Source organism: Taudactylus pleione, unplaced genomic scaffold (genome assembly GCF_031769625.1).
Source record: "Taudactylus pleione unplaced genomic scaffold, aTauple2 ptg000270l, whole genome shotgun sequence".
Taxonomy (NCBI): domain Eukaryota; kingdom Metazoa; phylum Chordata; class Amphibia; order Anura; family Myobatrachidae; genus Taudactylus; species Taudactylus pleione.
The window spans coordinates 7,784,461-7,808,894 of NW_028284672.1; the positions used below are offsets into that span (position 1 = coordinate 7,784,461).

At 42.6% G+C, this 24,434-nt stretch overlaps 1 protein-coding gene across 1 annotated transcript in view; it reads left to right on the forward strand.

Annotated features, from left to right (window-relative positions):
• Positions 1-24,434, forward strand: part of LOC148513765 (uncharacterized) — a 160,579-nt gene that overhangs the window by 15,947 nt on the left and 120,198 nt on the right. Inside the window, exons 2-6 of the mRNA XM_088481433.1 lie at positions 14,377-14,552; positions 17,481-17,642; positions 18,907-19,089; positions 20,215-20,338; positions 22,816-22,908. Of these exons, the coding sequence (XP_088337559.1) occupies positions 14,377-14,552; positions 17,481-17,642; positions 18,907-19,089; positions 20,215-20,338; positions 22,816-22,908 (738 nt within the window). The remainder of the gene's footprint in view (positions 1-14,376; positions 14,553-17,480; positions 17,643-18,906; positions 19,090-20,214; positions 20,339-22,815; positions 22,909-24,434) is intronic.

A 24,434-nucleotide genomic window follows, 5' to 3' on the forward strand; every position in this document is an offset into this window, starting at 1 on the left:
ATAAGTCGTAGCGCAGTGTGTTATTCTTATTCATAAAAAATATTGTGTCACACGAAGTGGTAGCACAGTCTAATATTCAACTTTTCACTTATTTCCTCAATCGTGAATAAATGATTAGTCTACACGCCAACTACAAGACCACAACAAATAAAACATAATGACATCACTGTAAGTGGCAGCACAGTGTGTTATTCATTTCTTATTCATAAATAATCTTGTCATACTAAGTGGCAGTGCAGTGTGTTATTCTTTTCTTATTCATAAAACATCTTGTGAAACTGTAGGTCATTGATACCGCAGCGTAATATTTAAAATTGGTATAAACTGATGTATGTGCTATACCCCACTTCAGTTAATATGTGTTTGTTGATATGGAGAGTGATCAGTTGGGTCGAGAGCGGGAAACATATACTAGTGCTGGAGCTGCTGCAAGTGCTGGAGTTATTGCCCATGATAAGGAAAAGCCCATTGTCAACAAAAAAATCCACTTCTTATGCGTGGAATTATTTATACCCAAATCTGGACAACAATTGTCAAGTCATCTGTACACTTTGTAAAGCCAGAGTAAGTAGAGGTAGGAACCTTAACTGTCTAGGAATCTCCTACCTGTTACGTCATCTGCAGCGCATCCATCCAAAATTTTTTTGTGTTTTGTGTTGACTCTGCATGACCAGTGGGTCTTTTGGGAAAGTTTAGTTTTTCTCATCAGATGCACTTGCTGGAGAAAATGAAGAAGAAGCCATTGCTGCATCATGTGCAGTGATCCGCTATGCAACTGGGGTAATAATCCACTCCCAGCAGCAGCGGCATGCATAGCGCTCAAGGATTCTTCTGGGGCAAGGACTGATGTGAATGATTAATAATTTTTTGTAAATGCCTTCCCTCCTCCCTCATAAATTTGCTTTGGAATCAAAAAAAATTATTAAATTTACTACTAATCAAATTTTCTTTTCCCTGACTTCAACCACATACATACTCCAACTCCCTCAGGCCTCTTGAATAATAACAACATTAGTTTCCTGATGTGCCATGTTGGAAGTTGAATTGCCACTGCTGCTGCAATCTTTGACATGCAGTTGCTGAATGCCAAAAATGTCTAGAAATGTTTCTGGCCACAGGCATTCACCCATGCTCTTCCCTCCTCCCTTATAAATTTGCTTCAGAATTAAAAAATGTAATTAAATTTACTACAAATCAACCCTTCCTGTCCCTGCCTTCAACTACATACATACTCCAACTCCATCAGGCCTCTTGATTAATGAAAACATATGTTTCCTTGTGTGCCATGTTGGAAGTTGAACTGCCACTTGTTTGAGCCGCCCACTGCTGCCACTTAGCTTAGTCAGCCAGCTAGCTTGGTGCAAATTTTGGGCCTAAACCAGATGAAAACAGTATTGTGAGCTGTGATGTGGTCAAAACTGACTGGAAACTAGTGGAAATTAATGTTATTGAGGTTAATAATACTAGAGGAACAAAAAAAAAAAATGATGTGATTTTAGCAGTTTTTATAAATTTTTGAATAAAAATACAAATCCAAAACTAAAACCAAAACATGCAAGGGGCAATTTTGACAAAACCAAATCCAGATCCAAAACCAAAACATGGGGTCGGCGCACATCCATAATAATTATAGGTTTTATGATGTGTGGCTGTCATTTGTATAAAAGAAGAACACCACAGAACCTTTTCTGTATATGCAGAACATAACAATAATTTGCCATTCTCCCGATGCCTGGGCCAGGGAATTGGCTAAATCCAACATGTTGGAAATTCTTGATTCACCAATTCTGACGCAACAATTATCAGAATCAGCGAGTTGGGGATGCTGGATTTTGCAGATACATAGGCAAATCAGCATTCATTGGAATCCACCAATCTGTGATACTGTGATGATGACACTCACTAAGTATTTCTGGTTTAACAACCTCCTGTTTTATTGTCCAAAACTTCTCCAACCAGCAAATCACAGGCCTTAGGCCAATAGAAAATGATAATTGTAGACAGCAGAAATTTATAACCTACAGTACAGTACAGTACAGTAATATATACTGCTCACTCAGACACAGCAAAGTATTTTTTGGATAAATAATCTTGAACTTGAAATCTTGTTAGAATGGGAGAGCATTACTGTGCATTCTCCAATTTGGCTTCTCCAGGGATCATGCTGCATTTCCTTACCAAAATGGCCACTGGATTTACTACTGCACATGTATGGCACTATCTGGAGTGTGTGCATAGACTGACATAGTGGGAGATGGATATCTCCCCATTAGCTCCAAGAGACCTGTTGCTTTTACCTGCAATTCTGCTGTTCTAGCACCTTGCATCGCTACCCGCATCCAGAAGATAGTCAACAATTGGTGAGCTGTCATAACCCCACTCCACTGCAAGCTCCCTTCATGTCTCAACCAGTGCATAGCTGTACCTTCACTTATCAATAAACTTCACTACAGGTTAGGGTACCAACATTTTGTTGGTGTGTACAGTACTCTGTTAAATCACCACTGTACATACATATTCCCAAAAGGTTAAGAGCCCAGGGAGCACAATTGTAAATGGCACCCAGATACAGAAGTGTGGAATAGGCACCCAGGGTGCACAGATAATTTAAAAGTGGGACTTAGGCACACAAGTAGAAAGTGTCAAGTGCATATACAAATGTGTCCCAGACACACAGTGAAGATTATTACAGATGCCAAAGCAATGCAAAGGCACCATCTTGGCCACATGTAAAGACACAGACAGCTCTAACAGCACAGAGTGAAGAGAGAACAGTGTGTGTAAAACAAAAAGTGTCACAGCAAATACAATTTAGAATACAATATAATGTAATTTGTGGAGGACAAATGCAAGAGCTACACCTATAAAGGGGTTTATTAAACTAAAAGGTGCAGAGAATGATACTACATGGAAGTTTCCTGTGGAAATACAAATAAAGCGGGAAAGACTGGAAATTAACAATAGAGTTTGGTGACAGTCCAAGCCCAGATGATATAGAGAGAGCCATGAGTGCCATAGCCTTGTCAGCTAGAGATTTGTGAACAGCATTGCAGGAAGCATATCAGGATAAAGGTCTCGAGTAAACTCAAGATGTGCATTGTATAATACAAAGTTACAGGAATGCAAAAGCATGACTAATTATATAGACAGGATGATGTCTGTCTCTCAGCAGTTAATGTCTGTTGGTGTGCAAGTAGATGATGAATAAATAGCCATGCTTCAAAATCTAACACTAGAGTATAACTTCTTAGATGTGGCATTAGAGGCAAACACTGCAAAGTTGACAATTGTCACGGTTGGTGCTTGAGAGTTATCTGACTCAGGTGTTGAACTGGATTCAGTGGAGACCGGCTTGACTGGAACCATGGATGATGTAGATATCTCTGTTTGCATAAGACTTGTATGGCAGTGAGAACTGCCTTTGATGATAAATGACAGGAACAGGAAACTTGGAACGTTGGAGTGGAACCAGTAGAAAACTTGGAGGAACCGGATCGGGACCGGCAGGAAGGCTTGCTGAGTTGGACGGGGTACCAGTAGGTAGGCTTGCAGAAATTGGACTGAGAACCAGTAGATAACTTGGAGGAACTGGACTGGGACCAGCAGGAAGGATTGCTGTTAGCAGGATTTCTGGATATGCCAAGTATTGCTGTTAGCAGGATTTCTGGGTATGCCAGGTATTGCTGTTATCTGGATTTCTGGATATGCCAGGTATTGCTGTTAGCAGGATTTCTGGATATGCCAGGTATTGCTGTTACAGGATGACTGGTCTGAGAACCAGCAGGTTTTCCAGATGCACCAGGGATTACTGCAAGCAGGAGCCTGGGATACACTTGCACACAGAGAGACAGAAATGGCACACTCTGTACACCATGGGAAGTAACGAGATGTTCAGGCCCAAAATGCTACCAGAAGAGGATGTTTATACCCTGGATCATGCAGGAATTGGTGGATACAGTCAGGTGGTCTGGCGGTAGCATTCTGAGTGGTGGAGGGCACAACATGCAGAGGGAGTAAACATAACTGCAGTACTGAGATTGCAGTACTGAGTCAGGACTACACCTGCAATTCCAATCAAGACTAGCAGTGTTCACAGACAGGAAAGGACCCAGGTGAATAATCACTGTGGAAAGGAATGCAAACAGAGAAGTGCTGCAGCAAGCATGATCAGAGTAGATCTCCCAGGCAAATACACATACAGATCCATGAGACAGTTGGCAGGTGTAAGTCTAAAGGCAAAAAGGTGAAAAACTAGACAGGGTCGTGACAACAATAGACACAGTAAGAGCAAAGCTATTACAGTTTCAGGAACATGTACCCTGTGAATCAAATGCTGAGACAAATGCATTACAAGCAAAGAGTGAGAAGTTCAGAATGTTGAAGTTCAAGTTTTATAATTGTAACAAGATAGGTTACAAAGCAATCAACTGCAATCAGAGAAAAGTAAATCACGTGCAGCACCAGAAATATAACGAGAAAGATGTGTCAGCCCTGATTGTTACACATAGCCACAGTAAGGATTGTTGGTATATTGATTCTGGCGCAACTACACATATCAGCTGCAATGAGGACTGGTTTAACAAGCTAACTGATTGTGACCCTATCACAATCAAAAAGAATTTGCAATCAAATGTTGACAGCCAAAATAGTTGGGGCAACTAAAGCTTGCTTGACTATAGGATCAAGAATGAAAGTCACAGAAGTCCAAAATGCATTGTGTACCGGTGATGGAAACATAGCTTATTGCCATCAGTGTCCTAGAACAGAGAGGCCACAGAGTACAAGTCTCCAAAGGAAAGTGTTCTGTAAGAAACAGAAATGGGAAAATTATCGCTACAGGCAGAGGATGCCGGCAATTGTATGTCCTTGATACACAGCACTGCTACACAATGATGACAGCTGAGTCAGAGTAATTGGAACTCTGACATAGAAGATTTGGTCATCTTAGATATGCCATGTCCAAATGCTGCAGAGTGGGATGGGGTATATTTATATATATTTTAAGTGTGGGTTTTTAGAAGTGGAGATGTTGCCCCTACCAACCAATCAGATTCGACTTAACATTTATCTAGCACCTACTAGAAGATAATAGCTAGAATGTGACTGGTTGCTATGGGCAACATCTTAAATTTTAAAAACCCGCACTTTAGTAAATATACCCCAAAGTGCTAAGATTTGATAATGGTGGAGAATATCTAAACAGAGAGGTGGAACAATTCTTGAGAAGATATGGAATAGAGCCTCATTGCATATGCTCCTGAGCAAAATGGTGTTAGTGGAGAAAGTAAGATGTATGCTGAAGGATGCTGGCCTAGAGAAACAGTTTTGGGCTGAAGCTGTGTCCACAGCAGTTTATATAAATAAAACGTTCTCCCACAGTTGCCTTATAAGCCATAACAGTGATTGTGGCCTTGTCAAAAAGAAAACCAAGGGCTGATTCATTAAGTATCGCTATTGTGATTGCAGCTCTGCTGCAATAATATGCTAATGATTGCTATGCAATGCTGTTGCAGTGCCAGCATAGAGGCGCCCACTGCCTCCCACTACTGCTGTCTCACATCCGTAATACCTTGCAAACCTCCATAAACATCGGTATCATTTCTTTTGGCAAGCTGAATTGCTGCAGGGTATGACCCTGCTATAAAATAGGGAGTTTTACAGCCAGCTATAAAGCGACTCCATCAGTACAAGATTCAGCATTGATTTTACGCTTTCACAAAATGACTTCCTGTCACAGATCCAGGCTCACATACCACGTACTTCAGGTTTGTGTAATAAAAAATAAAACCTCTGTGAAGCAGTTCAATCTAAGGTAAGTTTAAAAAGCGGTCTTTTATTACAAGCTAATCTAGGGGTGTTCAGTCTTGGTCAGCAAACAACACCTCTAAAATATATCAGATATTAGGTGCACTGGTAGTTTCTCAGCAGTTATCAACAAGCACTATCAGTTCTGGAAGGCTTATATATAAGGGTGTCTAATAGTGTGACTGTAATGTAAAATGTAACCAAAAGTCAATGTTGTTCTTTATGATGGGATGAACGGAAAGGCTTTGACACATGGCAAACTAAGATTCCTTTATTGGAATGTTACAGTAGGTACTGTAGATTTGTATACACAGTATATTTATGAGATGGTGCTTTTAATTTTATGACACTCCACTATAACAATACGAGGCTGGTAGCCGCTAGGCTTGGAGTGTTTTGCTTTCCTTTCCTCCATCCCTCCATCATACCTCCCAACTGCCCTGATATAGACTGGGCCAATTATTAAGACTTTCGGGGAGATGTACAAAGCCTTGAAGAGTGGTAAAGTGAGAGATAAAGTACCAGCCAATCAGCTAATTACTGCCATAAATCAGGCTATGGGCCTTATTTATCAATGAGCTTAAAACTGTCATTTTTCAAACATAGGTCCTCATTTATCAATGAGTTTTATCATTCACAACGAGTGATAAAACTTGTTGCGCATGATAATGGTGCTCCAGCCACTCAGCTTATCTGTTTGAACAATGACAGTTGTGAGCTGATTGGCTGGTGCACCATTTATCATGCGCAACAAGTTTTATCACTCGATGTGAATGATAAAACTCATTGATAAATGAGGACCTATGTTTGAATAAATGACAGTTAGGAGCTGATTGGTTTGTACTTTATCACTCTCCACTTTATCACTCTCCAAGTCTTAGTACATTTGCCCCAAAGTTTGTCCCAATTTAGGGAACAAGCGAGAGGTATGTACCCCCACTGTTTTTATGCTCTCTTAATGGTGTGCATATTAGCACAACATTGAAGCGATAATTTTAGGGAAGGGAAGAGGGGTATGAGGCAGCCTACTGCTTTGGAAGTGCTAGCCACTTATTTTGACATAGCCGCACCGACTGTGATGTGTACATGCTCCCTGTGCCCCAGTTTAGGGGACCTTATTATGCAGGGTTTTGCAGATGCATTCTGGTACCCTACATTAGGCACGCCTAATATTTTCCCTTTATTCCTATTGCTAGATGCAAGCCTAGTGGTGCAGCTAAGCACAAATGGGATCTGTGCTCTCTGGGCCTGATTCAGACCTGCTCGCGAAAACACAGCAATCGCAAGCGGGTCGATGGTCCCCCACTGCACATGCGCACGCCGGAGCCAACTCCGGCGTGCGCATGCGCGAGCCCCAGCGAGCGACGGCAGCTCTGTCGCTCCTGGGCTCACTACAAGACGGGGCGGCTGTCGAAATTGATTGACAGCTCGCCCTGTTTTGTAGGCGGGGAGGGGGGTGTGGCTTGCCAAACAGAGGCGTTCCCGAAGGAACGCCTGCCATTTGGGGGCGACCCCACTGACATCACGATTGATGCCAGTGGTGGGCTTCCGGCTCTATTAGAGCCGGAAGCTCACTGGGGCTTGCGGCAGACGAGACCCTACCACAAGGGTCTCGTCGCAAGCCCCGATGGTTGCGATGGTCGGGACCATCGCGACCATCACCTGGCCACTCGCTAAAGCTGTGGGTGGTCACCCACAGCTTAGCGAGCGGCCATAAGGCCGGCTCCAAAAAAAAAAAAAAAGAAAGCCGCTCTGATTCAGGGCCTCTGCTCTCTATGCAATCCTTCTTTAAGCTTGTGTCTTGCTTCTGGTGCTATTACGCCAGATCCTGAGCATGCAGCTGTCCCTTGACTTTGTTAATGAAAAGTGGACATACCTCCTCTTGCTGCACTTTGCCATGATTGTGGCCCCTGTGGCCTTGCCATCAATGCATGCCCTACGCCTGCTTTCCTGGCATCAAGTTCTTTTTTAGTTGCTTCACCTATGACAGTTCAAGGTTACGCTATCCCAGCCTTCAGTTGTTCTGAAGGCTTGGAGGGCAAAATCTTGGCAATGCGGGTGACTTCTAGATCACCAAAAGAAAATAAAATGTGCAGCTTAATACATTGCAATCTTGGTAGGGTAGGGTACCAGAGTGCATCTGCAAAACCCTGGCAGTGCCAGAAAAATGAAACAAGCTAGGTACATAACAAAGTGACTTTTCTGACAACATGTTCACCCCTGGGCATATTATTCTTCACACATATCCACTCAGCATGTTACACTGACAAATGAAAGTTTCCTTTCCCTTTGCCTTCATCAATATTGTAAAGGTGTGTTTTACCTTTCATTCACAATTAATTATTAAATGGAAGTGTCCGTGGAGCTCATATTGCGGTATTCTTCCCTACCAGCTTAAAATGACTCAGCTGCTTCACTTGCTAACTGCTTATATAACATTATCCTGCAACATTGGGCATATACAATCTCTCCAGCAGAATCGTAGCTGTGAATATGGAACCAATTGTGCCAAAGTTCCTGACAAACGGGCAATCTGCCCCCCAGGTAAGCACTGCAATCTTTTGTGATATCAAATATTTCCATGGATTCAATAGTAAATGTTGTTTTACCAATCTGTTTATTTTACCAAGTGACAACATAATGTATGTGAGTAGAGACTAGAGAAAGCCATATGATATATATAGAATAGTAAAACCACAATTCATATTCATTGGTAAATCTCAAGCATCACTTTGGGCCAGATTCTAACTTGGAATCTAAGTGTTGGACTAATGTGGCTGCCAGACACAGGAATCTATGTACTAACCCTTGGAGCGAGATAAAGTGAATGGAGATAACGTACCAACCAATCAGCTGCTAACAGTCAGTTTATAGGTTGTGTTTGAAAAATGACATTTAGGAGCTGATTGGTTGGTACATAATCTCCATCCACTTTATCTCTTTCCAAGGCTTATTACATAGATCCCTTACTACCTTATGCTAATTATCCATTCGTCTGTGTGAGTAACCAGCGGTCTTCATATATATGCATTACTCTGCCCACTGTTCATCCACCCGCAGCCATAATCATTAATGCTAGCACTTACATCCAGCCTATGCTCGATGCAAAAAACCAACCAGAAAAAGGTGTCCCGTCTCAGTCCATATGCCTCAAACACTGAAGTCGGGCTACATGCTCATAACACGCCCACGACACACATCAGTATAATGCATCTGGACATAAGTGCCCAGTTACCACCCAAAAATGAACAATCCGACCATGGAGCAAACTATACACTTTCATATCCTCTGTGAAGGTGCGTGTGCGTGGTCCAGAATTAATGCAGAGTCTGCACTTTAACTTGGATATTTCCTCGCAGCTCCTGAGGCTGTGAGGATAAATCTTGCCTCTGGGGATTAGCACGTGGGGTTACCGCAGCTAACTGAATTGGGCAGCGCACAACAATTACCCGTGAGGTAAACCCATACTTGCCGACATTCTAAATCCCCTTCCTTGGTGAAAACCAGAGAGGAGATTCTGCGACATCTTCGTGGGCAGGGGTGAGGCTGGAATTTGTAAGTCATTAGACCCGCCCCACTGCTGGGAAAAAAAAGGCTGCGATTCACAGGTCCGCAAGCAGGGGGTGGGGCTAAATGACACGATTCATGTCATTTTAGCCCCGCCCCCTACTTGCGGACCCCAAAAATTTACTAGGAAGTGGGCTGGATGCGGAAGATATGCCTACTCTTCCGGGGGTGAGGGGGGTTACCCGAAAAATTGGGAGCCTCCCGCAACTTCCGCAGAGTAGGTATGTATGGGTAAACCATGTGACTAATTGAATTCTCCCCTAATAGTTTATAGTATTTTTGTATTTCATATATATGCATGCACAGTTGCTTTGCTTGACTGGAATTGTGGTGTTTAAATATTCTCCATGTAGGTTAAATTGGTTGATTGACTGTGTAGAAATGATTAGCATGTTAATAGGTTTTGTGATTAAATTCTGCATTTTTTCCAAGCCTGTAAGAGAGATGAGGCCTGCTCTTAGTGGTCCAAAAATCTATGCATGTATAAGGTATGGAACAATACTAATGCCTGTTTATGCTACAAAATTACAATTTTGCCTTCAACATCCTACAAAGTACTTCAATAATTAAGTACAAAACACTGCTGCCATTTATTTCCTATCCAAAGCAGCATCCAATCCCTGCACACTAAGGGTCTGATTCAGAGTTGGGAATAGGAGAGATACAGTATATCTCTCAACTGATCATCTTTGTGAAACCATGTGCAGAGAGATTTAGATTTGGGAGGTAGGTGTCCAAACAACTGACATCTAAATTGTAGAGTAATAATAAAGCTGTGCAGTATTCGTGGGCTACATTTAAAAGCAGCCAGTATTTACCCCACATGCAAAAAGAAAAATATTCTGTATTTACACACCTTGCATAGCAACATGGTTTGTCCAGGTACACAGTTAAGTGCTATCTCTCTCTCTGGGCCTGATTCAGACCCGGTCGCAAACGCTGAGCGCTCACAACCGGGTCGATGGTGGCCCACAGCACATGTGCACGACGGAGCCGGCTCCGTCGTGCGCATGCCTAAGTCCTGGCTAGCGATGGGCAATCCATCGCTCCGGGTCTCGCACCAAAGGGGGCGAGCTGTCGATGTTGAGTGACAGCACGCCCCCTTTGGTGGGCGGGCCGGGGGGGTTGGCTGCCCAAACGGAGGCATTCCCGAGGGAACGCTTGTCGTTTGGGGGCGGCCCCACTGACATCACGAGTGATGCCAGTGGAGAACTTACGGCTCTGTTAGAGCCGAAAGCTCTCTGGGGCTTGCGATGAACGAGACCCTACCACAAGGGTCTCGTCACAAACCCAATGGTCGCGATGGTCTTGACAATCGCGACCATCATCATGGCTGCTCGCAATAGCTGTGGGTGGTCACCCACAGCTATGCGAGCGGCCAAGAGGCCACTCCAAAAAAAAAAAAGCCCGGCCCTGATTCAGAGCGTCCGGCTCTGAATCAGGCCTTCTATTCCCAACTCTGAATCAGGCCCCAATACCCCTTTCACACATACAGTACATGAAAATCCTGGATTTTTGCACGTGAACGAGCATCTTCCCAGGATATTGGGTTTGTGTGAAAAGAAACAACCTGGGACAATGATCCGGGTCCACGACCCTGCTCTTTACCAGGCTGAGACCCAGGAATTTTCCAGTTTCATAGACCTGGGAATTTCCCGAATCTTAAGTCTGAAAGGGGTATAAGGGTCTGATTCTGAGGGGTATATTTACTAAAGTGAGAGTTTTTAAAATTGGAGATTTTGCCCATAGCAACCAATCAGATTCTACTCAACATATTACTAGCACCTTATAGAAGATAATAGCTAGAAGCTGATTGGTTACTATGGGCAACATCTCCACTTTTAAAACTCTCACTTTAGTAAATATACCCCTGAGATGGGAGCAAAGCAAAAAAAAAAGCAAGATAACTGGACGAACCATGCTGCAATGCAAGGGATCCGGATACATAGGGTAAATGCTATCTGCTTATGCATGTATTTCACATATGCTGGACAGCTTGATTTTACACTGCAATTTAGATTTGAGTTTGGACACGTCCCTCTCACATCTACATATCTGTGCACATTTTACATCTGCCCCACCTGCAGTGTGACATTGGGCCTGATTCAGACCCACTCGCGAGCGGCTGTCCGCTCGCAAGTGGGTCGATGTTATGCACTGAGCATGCGCATGACGGAGGGAGCTCCGTCGTGCGCATGCGCCAGACGCGACGAGCGAAGGAAAGTCCTTCGCTAGTTGTGTCCGATCAAAGGGGGCGTGCTGTCAATGTTGATTTGGTGGGCGTGCCTCCCTGACGGGGGCGTTCCCACGGGAACGCCTCCCGTCAGAAGCCGGCCCACTGACATCACTAGTGATGTCAGTGGGAGTGATTTTGGCTCTGATAGAGCCAAAATCACTCCGGAGCTTGTGGTTGAAAACCTCAACCGCAGGCTCCGGCTCGCAATTTCGATGGTCGCGATGGTCTCGACCATCGCGGCCATCACAAAGCGCGCTCGTATAGCCTGTGGGTGGTGACCCACAGCTATACGAGCGTCCAGGAGGACGCTCCATGAAAATGGAGCCCGGCCCTCATTCAGAGCGTGCGCTCTGCTCAGAGCGTACGGCTCTGAATGAGGGCCATTGTTTTACTAAAGTGCAAAGTTACTTGTTTTTTTCTTTGCATTGCTCCTAATATAGCCCAGGCCCGGCGACAGGGAGTACAAGGGGTACACCCGTCCCAGGCCCTGATGTCCAGAAGGACCCCGAGGTTGAGGAACTGAATGGTCCAGCTGCCCGATCGGCGCATTCCGCAAATAAGCAAAAAAAATTAAGCCGTCAACACCCCCCCTTATCGCTGTCGAACTTTTGACCCTGTATACCTTTTGTACCTGTCGAACTTTTTACATGTCTAACTTTAATGTGTCTGACTTTTGTTTGTGTCTAACTTTTTTCCCTGTCTAACTATTGACTGTCTAACATCTGGTGTCTATCTAGACATTATGTAGCTAATTACTGTCTATCTCTTATACCACACTCATCAGTATAACGTAATCACGTATGTCACGTATATGTGTGAAGAAACTCATAAAATGTTTAGTGGAATAATTTAGAAGAGAGATATAGGAGCTGTAAAAGGTTTTGAGATTACAGAACCCGCGTGATTTGGCAAGTTTGCCAAAATAAAGTGACAATTGGTTATAAGGCAAAATCAACCTTATAACTGTACTGTATGTTGATTTAAATTTAGTGAAAACTCAAGGAAATCTCACCATTTCCGTAATCTCAGAACCGATTAAATAACCCATAATGTATTAACACAGTATATCTAGATTAATTCCAGCAATCCGCAGGCAACAGGACACATGAATAAGTGACTGTAGTTTTTCTGTTTCTGTGTTTTATTTGTTTTGTCCTACAAACTGTTTTGCATTTATCTTTATGTACATAAATTTGTAATCAGCCTTTACTTATTTGCTAGTGTTGGAAAGTTGGTGCAATGATACACAATGGGGTCAATCCAATTAGCCACAAAGGGGGAGAGTTGCTGCTGCAAAGGCATAGATACACTGGCAATAGCACCGCAACTCCCCCCAGTCAGAAGCCCGATTTTACCTCAGTCTATCAAATTTTTGTATAACTGTGGATTGACCTGTCTAGATGGTACTTCATTCAAATGCTATATTATATATAGTCACAGCTGTCTGCAGTATTTGCATTAATTACAATTTCCATTTGGATTAAAGCAGGAAAGAAGAATTATATATATTTTTTTTAAATGGGAAAATAAAACCCACTTAATCTTATTGTATTTAATTTATATTTTGTATTTGTTTGTGCATTTAGTTATATTTTATATAGTAAATGGAACTTTTGCTTTTCTTAGTAACAATGTCAAGATACTGTCTTCTATTATAACGAGCAGCACTTCATTTTTGATCCTCTAGAAATAAATATGTATACAAAAAGTTGTGTAACATTACCAATAATGCTGGAAATAGATTAATAAATATAACATTTAGGGGGAGATTTAATAAAGCTTTGAGAGAGATAAAATTGGAGATAAATAGTACCAACCAATCGGCTCCTAAGTGTCATTTTTCAAACACAGCCTGTAAAGTGACAGTTAGAAGCTGATTGGTTGGTTCTATTTATCTCCAATTTTATCTCTGTCCAAGCTTTATTAAATCTCCCCCTTAATCATTTAGTCAAACTCATATCAAGTAAAAACAAATGTAACGTTATAACACAGATAAACTAGAAACTTTTTATGTTAAGTCTGTAAAAGAGTTTGTTTAATATGCATTGGCTTATGAGCATATTTACTAAGCCACTGCTTTTTAAAGCAGCCATTTCTCACCGGTTCTGGTTGCAGAATTTAAAAGGGCAATAATATAAGATGCTGCAATTCTGTTTATGTGAAGCTTTTCATTACATTGCTTGGAATGTGCCTTGAACCGTGCTTCTCTGCTAAGGTGTGGTATAGTTTCTAATGCCCACACCCCTTCCCTTACCTGTGTAACTGCTGCTTCTACCATCTTTGTACTTAAACCTCTGTAGACATCTAGGTACACTTAGGCAAATCAGGGCACATGGCAAGTCCACGGCTGGTTTTACACTGCGCTGTCATACTTGCCTACTCTCCAGGAAAGTCCGATAGGCTCCGTGAATCTCTGACAAGTGGAAGAGTAGGCTAGTCTCCCAGAGGCTGCCCGCATTTGCCTTGTGCTGCCCACTTCTCGAGTGAAGTGGGCGATCCTAGTAGCTGCTGATGCAATTTGTCTAAATTTGTCATTGTCATTGTGTCCTTGCCCCTGCTTTACAATGATAAAAATCGCAGCAGTGTAGTGGGGGCTACAATGTGCAATTGTGCTCACGCCTATTGCACCGCCCACTTCTGCAATGACACACTCCCCGGCTGCCCTCATCTGGAGGGTGCAGACCAGAAGCTGGTAAGTAGGGGCATAGTAATGTTTGATCAGTATTACTGCTCTGATTTTCTTTGAGTAATTCTTTCTTGCCTGAAAGGAACTTACAGATCTGGAAAAGAATTGGAGGAATCACATCAGTGCTTGAAATGTCCCGTACATTTCTTTAACCACTTGGTGGGACAAAAAGCCTGTTTTTCCTGTGGATCTGAAGCAATACAGCCTGAGGAAGGTCAGACCACTTGTATATGCCGTGGAGAAGGAAGGATATTTCAGGTAATAATACATTTGCATTACTATTGTTATTATTTAACCAAGAGAGCAATCTGAGTGCACAGTCCAGCTAAACTGTGCTAAATGAAAATGAATTTCCCCTAAGAATAAATAGAGAACAAATTAATTTGTATCCAAGTGCCTTCTGCAGTCAGCAAAAGGTCTCTCCCGTACTCCCTGAAGTATTGTCCAACTGCATTATCACCCCTACCACAGCGCAGCATTAGGGGCCAGCAGGAACAATGGTGGCTGCAGATGGAGTACCTAGACAAGGAGGTGAGGATTCCAAATCAGAGCGAGGTTGTCAACTGAGAAGGGGGGGGGGAATGCTGAGGGGACTCTGGGAGATGTGCTGTAGGAAGTGCAGGGGGCTCTGGGAGATGTGCTGGAGGGAGTGCAGGGGGCTCTGGGAGATGTGCTGGAGGGAGTGCAGGGGGCTCTGGGAGATGTGCTGGAGGGAGTGCAGGGGGCTCTGGGAGATGTGCTGGAGGGAGTGCAGGGGTGTCAGAGAATAGCAGATTGCCATTGGTGTGAGACAGGGTAGTAGTGCAGCCACAGGAAGCCCTCTAGCAGATCATGGCCCTTACCTGTTCCTGTGATCAGCCTAAATTTGAATTTCAAAAGTAATGTAAAATGAGCACATCCAAGTCAAAAGCCCCTGCTCCTTCCAAAGAGTTGCTTTGAAAAAAATCTATACAATAGACAAAAAATGGATTAGAAGGGATGTAGTCAGGAAGCCAACGGTCTAAATCCCGACCGCCTGCTTCCCGACTCTCTAATCTCGGCGTATCACTAATGACAGGCATACCGAACGAAGGTAAGCTGGGCGCCAGGCGCGGACAGCTGCGGCAGGAGGATGGTTAGGTTAGGGGCTCCCGGGGGGGACTTAGTGTTAGGCACCCCCCCAGGAGGGTTAGGTTTAGGCTAGGGGAAGGGGGGGTTAGGGTTAGGCACCCCTGGGGGGAGGTTAGGGTTGGGCACCCCCACCGGGAGGTTTAGGCTGCAGGGAAAGGGGGGTTAGGTTTAGGCTCTTAGGGGGGGGTTTAAGGTTAGGCACTTGAGGGGGGAGGTTAGGGTTCTACCCCCTAACCCTCCCCCTAAGGGAGGGTTAGGAGGTAGAATTAGGTTAGCGATACTTACCTTTTGACGATCAGGATTTTCAACCTTGCCAGGCTGCCGCTGTTGGGATTTGAACCTACTACACCTGATTAGAATAATCAGGTAGAACCTTAGTGCTATGTGTGATGGTGGTGTATGCCATGTATACAGGTATGTGGCATAGTAAAAGATATTGGGGCAGACAGTGATTGACCAAATGATTTATTAAGCGATAAGAAAATGGTACCATTAATTCATTAATAATCATTTATCAAACTAAATAACAGTATAAGAATTGTAATATTGTACCCATTATATACCAATATCCACTGTGTGATTATTCATTAGCAAAATTAGGTTCAGTTAATCCCCACCGCTTATGGAATATAGTTTATGATCATCATCAATATCTGGTATACCGCCCCCACCTCCGATTAGCTTACAATTGCTCTTAAACTGTTATTTAGTTTGCTAAATGATTAATAATGAATTATTGGTAACATTCTCTAATCGCTTAATAAATCATTTGGTTAATCACTGTCTCTTCCATTATCTGTTACTACACTACACACCTCCACATATGGCATCATTATCTTAATCACCATCTGAAGGTAGGGTACCTTTGTACCTTAGCCGCTCCCTCAATACACAGGGTCAGGATCTATCTTGTTGTGCAAGTTTGGTCAACAACCTTCTCAAGAGACGAGTCTCATCATCAATACTCTCTGGAAGGAGCAGCAAACCTTATTGTTTTCATTATATCCAGTGTATGAGGAACTGAGATTTGGATACTTGATGGTTCAATTACAACATATTGTACCTAAGGTACTAGGAACCTTTGAGCCAATTGTCGCTTTCAATAGGTGCACCTTCCCATCAGCAGTGCACATCATTGCAAGGACCCAGGAGGCAATTATATAGTTGGATACATAATTGTGCCAGCAGAATCGGACTATTAGGGGTAAATTTACTAAACTGAGAGATTTTAGAATTTGAGATGTTACCCATAGCAACCAATCAGATTCTAGGTGCTAGTTAAATGTTAAGTAGAATCTGACTGGTTGCTATGGGCAACATCTCCACTTCTAAAAACTCTCACTTTAGTAAATATACCCCTTAGTGTGGTGACTGCTTTATATCCAGACAGTTTGTAATGTGCAACATCTAATTTTACTAACATCTAATATTTACTAACATCTAATATTTACTAACCCTCCCAGATGGGACTTTTGCAAGCTGTGGCTAATATTCATTAACCTGTCTAGATGGGAGAGTTTATATTTACTGTATACCACAATATTATCAGTACCATATTGGGGAAATCCCTAAGGTAAATTACTAATGAGAAAATGACTGTAAATTCCTAATCCCGCTTATTGTACATACTAATTTACACCACCATGCTAATACAATTCTGGGAGGAAATTCTCAGATCCTTTGATCTTTTTCTTAGCATAACAAGGGATATTGGGCGGGATGTACTAAGCATCGCATCCGCAATGCGGTATATCCCACCACTTATCGGGTACATACAGCGTTAATTATGCTGGTATGTACTTAGAAATGCAATTAAAATAGCAAAGGACAGCTCTCCAGATAAGAGCTGTCCTATGCGATAGCTAGATGCTAGGGACTTCCAGATTTATTGCCCAGAAGTTCCTCTACGCGTGCGCAGAACGGCGAGCACCGCCACAGGCAATACCTTGTTTCTAATAAGATTTCTATAGACATTGCAGACTTGTCATAGGGTCGCCAGCTTTCTTCTCTGCTTTCCTTTCTAATTACCAGTACATTAACAATTGCTTCTATTAATATGCTTGTGTTATGCTTCAGCCCAGTGACCGCCGATGTCCCTGTGCTCCAGGATATCACCTGACTGATGATGCGGTCAGTTGTGTACAGATTGTGCATGACATATGTAGAGATGGATCCAATCGTAACAATGAAGGGAAGTGCTTGACCAAACAAGAATGGACTGACTATTGTTCAAACCAGGTAACCTGTGCCAAATAGACCATTCTATAATGTACAGTATACAGTGCGGCAGCAAAACTTTATATACTCATTACCTATACACAATGAAGATGGTCATTTTGGTGACTGAACCAATACTGTATTTATGATAATGCAATGAAGCCATTCACAAAAGATTCAGTGACATATATAAACCATGAAGCACTTCATTCTTATAAGGCCAGAAGTACTCTTTAAACATATATTTTCAGTGCATGGCGATTTCACCCGACCCTTAACTCAATCCACTTTTCAGCCAAACTACACTCTCCTACTGCTACTCTGTCCTGGTGTCATGTTGCAGTTTCATTCTACAACACTACAATCATTGTAACCTCGTGCTGCCACATATCAACTCTGCCAATCCAAACCTCATATCTGCCAATCCAAATCTCATCTCTGACAATCCAAAACTCAACTCTGGCATGCTAAACCTCATCTCTGCTAATCCAAACATCATCTCCGCCAAATCAAGCCTCATCCCCGCCAATCCGTAACTCATCTCCACCAATCCAAACCTCATCTCTGCCAATCCAAACTTCAACTATGGCACTCCAAACCTCGTCTCTGCCAATCCAAACCTCATCTCCGCCAATCCAAACTTCAACTATGGCACTCCAAATCTCATCTTTGAAAATCCAAACCTCCACTGTGCCAATCCAAATTTCATCTCTGCTGATCCAAATCTCATCTCTGCCAATTTGAAACCTCATCTCTGCCAATCCAAACCTCATCTCTGCCAATCCAAACTTCTACTATGGCACTCCAAATCTCATCTTTGAAAATCCAAAGCTCCACTCTGCCAATTCAAATTTCATCTCTGCTGATCCAAATCTCATCTCTGCCAATTTGAAACCTCATCTCTGCCAATCCAAACCTCAACTCTACTAATCCAGACCTTGTTTATGCCAATCCAAACCTCAACTCTGGCACCCCAAACCTCATCTCTGCCAATCCAAACCTCAACTATGGCACTCCAAACAGACATGCCACCCATAAAGGTTCTCTGATCTGCTGAGCACCAATTGAGAAATTGACGGTCCATTGCTGACTTCTTCCATTACAAATTAACATACTTAAAGTCCCTAATATTCACCATGCTCTCAACAGTTATTAAATTTGCTGTTCTAGCAAGGAAATATTTCAGTGACACAAAATTTGTGTTGTGGCTTATGGAGAACCAAGGGGACATAGAACATAAAGCTTAGACATGTTCCTGTGAAAGTACATATTCTCTTTTCTGCAGGTCTGTACTCACCCTGAACATTACCAAGGTTACGACAAGTTTCTAGGAATTTGCATTTGTCAGACAGAGGACCTTGAAAGTATCTGCAATGCTGAGTGTAGGAGAAAGGAAAAGTACTCACTGCAATTAGTCTGTTTAGAAGATACTCCTCAACTTATGGCTACTGATTCATCTGGAGAAAAGGTAAATTTTATCAGTGGGGACTAAACAAAGAGCAATATCGAATGTAATCAGCGCTTTCACATCCCTAATATAGTGTGGTCCCATCTTTATAAACACTTATATATTATTGTGTTACTATTAAGAAATTAGTGCACCTCCAAACAGCCGGCTAACTGCCCACCCACCGCAGCTTACCTCTCCAATAGTGGAACAAATATTACTCACAAATAATGCTGTTGCTGGTGCATTCCAATTAGATTGTCCTCCCTCCTGGCTCCCTGGTCAGACATGATACATGCTGCCTCACTAGCAGAGCGGTGACAAGGGAATTCGTGGGTGGATTGATCCATCTGTCTTGTGAATTCAGGCAGGAAACTAGAAAGGAAGGAGCAGACTCCTACTGAGTATGAAAGCTGGGCCAACAGGGTCGTAAACTGTGCCAATGCTGGAAGTGAGTGACATATAGAGCTCCTCATCTGCAAGAGAAAAATGAATTTGTGGCACTGCAGTGTACAGCTATGGGTGCAGTGTGGGTAGTTCAGCGTCCCCTTGAATCTTCAGCACATGTGCACTGCGCAGGATGCTACCATGACAGATATGTCCTGGTCATCAGAATCTGATACTGTAGTTCATAACCATCAATGTTTATTTTCCAATGGCAAGGGTATTACTCTTTCAATCTATGTAAGTGATGGGTCCCACTACCGCTTACCTACTTTTCCAATGGTTTTCCGATTCCCCTCTCCCCCATATTATCAAAACACTGACTCAGCGGACTTGTGTACTAACAATGGCTCAATCATCAAATGGTTTTCAAATGAAGTCATTGCAAGGCATTTAATGATGGTGGCCAAACTTATCAGTACGTTGACCCCTTCCATTGGCCATCATCAACATCTACCAAGTTGTACTAGTAGAAGGGAGAGCTGGAAAAAAATAACTGTTCCATTATAATCAGCCATAGTAAAACTGAAACACATTATGGTCATAGAATGGTAAAATGCATTTACTGTAGACAGATAAATAAAACATTTTGGTTCAAATTTTACTAATATTGAAAATAAGTGGTTGTAGACACAGCGAAGAACTAAGATCACTTTGCAATTTACAATATACTGTACATTACAGTCTTGGGTTGTTTTTCAGGTACCTATAAGAAGAGAGGACATGAACAGAGAGGGGCTTATTGTTTTTGACAATCCAGTAGAGAAATCGATGTGTTCCTCCAAGCCAAGCAGTGTATATTCAGTGTATGTAGTCAAGTCTACGGGTAAGCGTTTTCATCTTTGAATTAGCCACCCATTAATGTAGATACAGCAAATACTGTACATGTGCTGCATATTGATATGGCATATACAATGCAAGTTAATTATATTTATGAGGTGATTTTCCTTTAGAGGTGGTGCCTTAGGGGACAGATTTTGATTGCTTATTATACTTTCCAGTCTATTCAGTTCTGCTCTGAGCTACATGAGTTACAGTAGAAGTTTCTGGTCAGGATCGAGCTCCCTGTAACTTATTTTATCTATGTCCTATGTGCAAGATACTAAGTAGCATAGCCTGTGGTATCAGTAATAATAGTGTTTACAAATCATTTCAAAAGGCTCAACTGACACAGTTTAATAGTACTGTCTATGTAAACATACAAGCTGAAAATATATGGGCATCTCAGCATATGGGTGGGTAACCCCATATTCTATTGTGGATTCTACTAATATATAGGAAAGGTTCCTGGACTGCACACCCTAAATATATATAATGGGAGGTGCTACCTGATGAGACTAATTGCAGGCACAGAGACAGACAAATCTCAGGTGCACAACTCCAAATTACTGATAATATATAAATGCAATAACATTTTGCAATCAATAGAGGTTGTTAGCATAATCATGGTCAAGGTTATGGGCCTACCCACCATATCCAGGTAACCTCTTTAGGGTAGGTCCCTAACATACTAGGGTTCAAATCCAGAGCGCAGGACCCCCCAAAACTGGCCCAGCCAAGCTGACCCAGGGCACCACCATACTAAGAAAAGTGCAGTGTAAAAGAGATAGTTAAGAGCAGCCACAGCTGCATATAAAGAATGAAAATAAAAAAGTGAAGTACATGTATAATAAACAAACAGTGAAGGGTTAAAATGTGTTATAAAAGAAACATTTGTTATAATGTGGTGCCCTGAAACAGATCAACCAAAGCAATCCAGGGGGACCCACACCCCAAAAATGAACCAAAGTTGCACTACAGTATATAACTTGTAGGACTTACCTAGAATTGTGCCTAATACTAGTGTGCATATACATTACTAGACTCCATGCTTTTAAACCAATAAGGAAGGGGTGCTAATCCAGACTGAAGGCGTCTCCTTTCCCTCAGGTGTGCAATAAAGCACATTAAATGGAGTATATAGGAAAGGTTCCTGGACTGCACACCCTAAATATATATAATGGGAGGTGCTACCTGATGAGACTAATTGCAGGCACAAAAACAGACAAATCTCAAGTGCACAACTCCAAATTATTAATAATATATAAATTCAATAACATTTTGCAATCAACAGAGGTTTTTAGCATATTCATAGCCAAGGTTATGGGCCTACCCACCATATCCAGGTAACCTCTTTAGGATAGGTCCCTAACATACTAGGGTTCAAATCCAGAGCGCAGGACACCCCCAAACTAGCTCAGCTAAGCCTAATAGTAGATCCCAATATTAGGCATTGGGGAGCACTTACACCATTGGACACATGGTCCCCCAGGAAGCACAGAAAATATGTTTCTCCCATCAGAAAGTCCATGGATAGCCTTTATTTTGGCAGCACAACCAAAAATTCATCTTTTCTACACAACACGGGCAAGGCAGCCAATATCTTTCATTTTGGTATGAGGAGCAGATATTTCACTTTCCATTTAATAGAGGCAAAATATCTGTTCCTCAAGATACCATGAAGCCTAGTTACTGCTCTTCCCTGACTGTAGAGCATGGAATGATAGTTCTGACTTTGTTCCAATGCATCTTCGTGGTTGTGCTCTGAGTTCTCATTGTTCTTACAGGAAACACAGTAACCTGGGGCACTGACAATAACTAAATTACACATAACAGGTCTCAGCAAGACACACCACAGAATCAAGGCAGGGTATGGCCAACAATAGCTAGACCAAATAGAAACAACTAGCATGGGGACCCTATACAGCCATTTGCATATATTATACAACTATAAAAGAACTTAAATGGCGACAAAAGAGAGAAGAGAACATGTTACTAAACGTATTTCTCTTACCCCCCCTCCTTCCCAACTTTAGCCCTTACTCTATTTCACTTTTGGTAGGTTAAAATGGGTGTAAAATTGCCATGTACTGTAGCAAAATATGGAATGCAGTTACAAATAGACAGTGCCAGCGCATATCCCTAATATCAATTCATAGACTCAATTCAAAATCATATAATCCTTTATTTGCAATATCCAATTATCCAATATACTCACTGATTATATGTAAATAAATTAATTAATTAAATAAATAAAATAGTATCTAATTTATATAAGAACTGTGCCTAATACCGTTATACAAGCTTCACATACATAACTCTAAAACATGAAACAAGTGGGGTCTTCAATAAAAAGTATAGTCCCAGAAAAACTGATATTAAAATTACTATATTTCAATACAATTGGTGGGACTGTGAGCTCATTCATACATAAGCAGGAAACTTTAGACAAAAAGTATAATAATAATTTTTATTTCATTACAGAACAAGGATTTTGGGGATTTTACAATACCAACCCAAAAGACATAAAACACCTGTGGGGCAGGCACGCCAATGTATCACTGTCTAATGCCTCAGGTATGAATATGTTCTTGGACATTAGAACAACTGTATACAGTAATAACTGTAGATAACTGTACAGAGAGCTTTTTACATTCATATTTTACCCATGTACTATCACCATGAATATACATATACTGTATCTGTAATATTCAGGATAATGGGCCTCATTCAGAACCGGTCGCAAGCGCTGAGCGCTCGCAACCGGGTCAATGTTTAGGCCCTGCGCACGCGCAGGGACCGCACTGCGCGTGTGCAAGCCCCGGAGCGAGAGAGAAATTCTCTCGCTCCGGAGCTCACTACATAAGGGACGGCTGTAGATGTCGATCGACAACTTGCCCCGTTTTGTAGGCGTGGCAGGGGGGTGGTTTCACAAACGGAGGCGTTCCTTAAGGAGCGTCTGCCATTTTGTGGGCGGCCGCACTGACATCAGCAGTGATGTCAGTGGGGAGCTTCCTGCTCGATCAGAGCAGGAAGCTCCCTGGGGCTTGCGGTTGCCGAGACCCAACCTTAGGGTCTCGTTGCAAGCCCCGATGGTCGCGATGGTCTTGACCATCGCGACCATCAACCTGGTCGCTCGCTAAAGCTGTGGGTGGTAACCCACAGCTTAGCTAGAGACCAGGAGGCCGCACTTGAAAAGTCAAGCGGCCGCCCTCATTCAGAGCGAGCGCTCGCTTCTTGCGACCGCCTCTGAATGAGGGCCAATGTCCTTGAAATAAACGATTTGTAAAACAGTATAGAAAGGGCCAATATGGCTGCTGTGTCAGGATTTACATCATTTTCAATTACATCGAATCCTTTGTGTTGGCTCGTTGTATTTATCATTGAAGCACTGTGCTCACTGGCAGATCTACCGTATAATGGATGCAGGGTGGTCCCTGAGTCAGAGGGGGCAAACACCTTACACCAATTGAATATTCTTGTGCCACCACTGAAAAAATCACTGGCATTAGTGCCAATTTCTTGGAGATATGTGCATTAGACTCTGACACAGAGCAAGAGTCTTCTCTGTGCATGTGTTGGCTGGAGTTGGGGGTCCCCCACGGAGAGTGCACACAAATCTCCTCCTTTGATAAAACAGGCCATAACTGCACTGGCCAGGACCGTAACTAGTTATGGGTGACCGGTGCCGTCGCTCAGAGCGCAGAGTCTCTGTGGGTGGTACCGTCGCCACCCAACGGCCCATTGCTAACTAGCAGGGTGCCAAGAACTGCACCCTGCAGCCAGTATTGCTGCTGCAGCACCCGCAGAAAGTCCTGTGGACGCTCCAGACGGGGACCCTTCACACTATATGCAGCCAATCAGTTGCTCAGTGGGCATGGCCACCACACAGTGCTTATGTGCCCACCTACGGCCCTGTATAATGCAAACAGTGGACTTTGGGCTGGCTGGCTAATTTATATTTGGCCTCTTGACTGCAGGGACTGGCAGCTTAAGGGGAAGCCTATATATTATACTATATATATATATATATATATATATACTGTATATATCTATATATATAGATATATTTATATATATCCATATATACCATCAGCCATAAC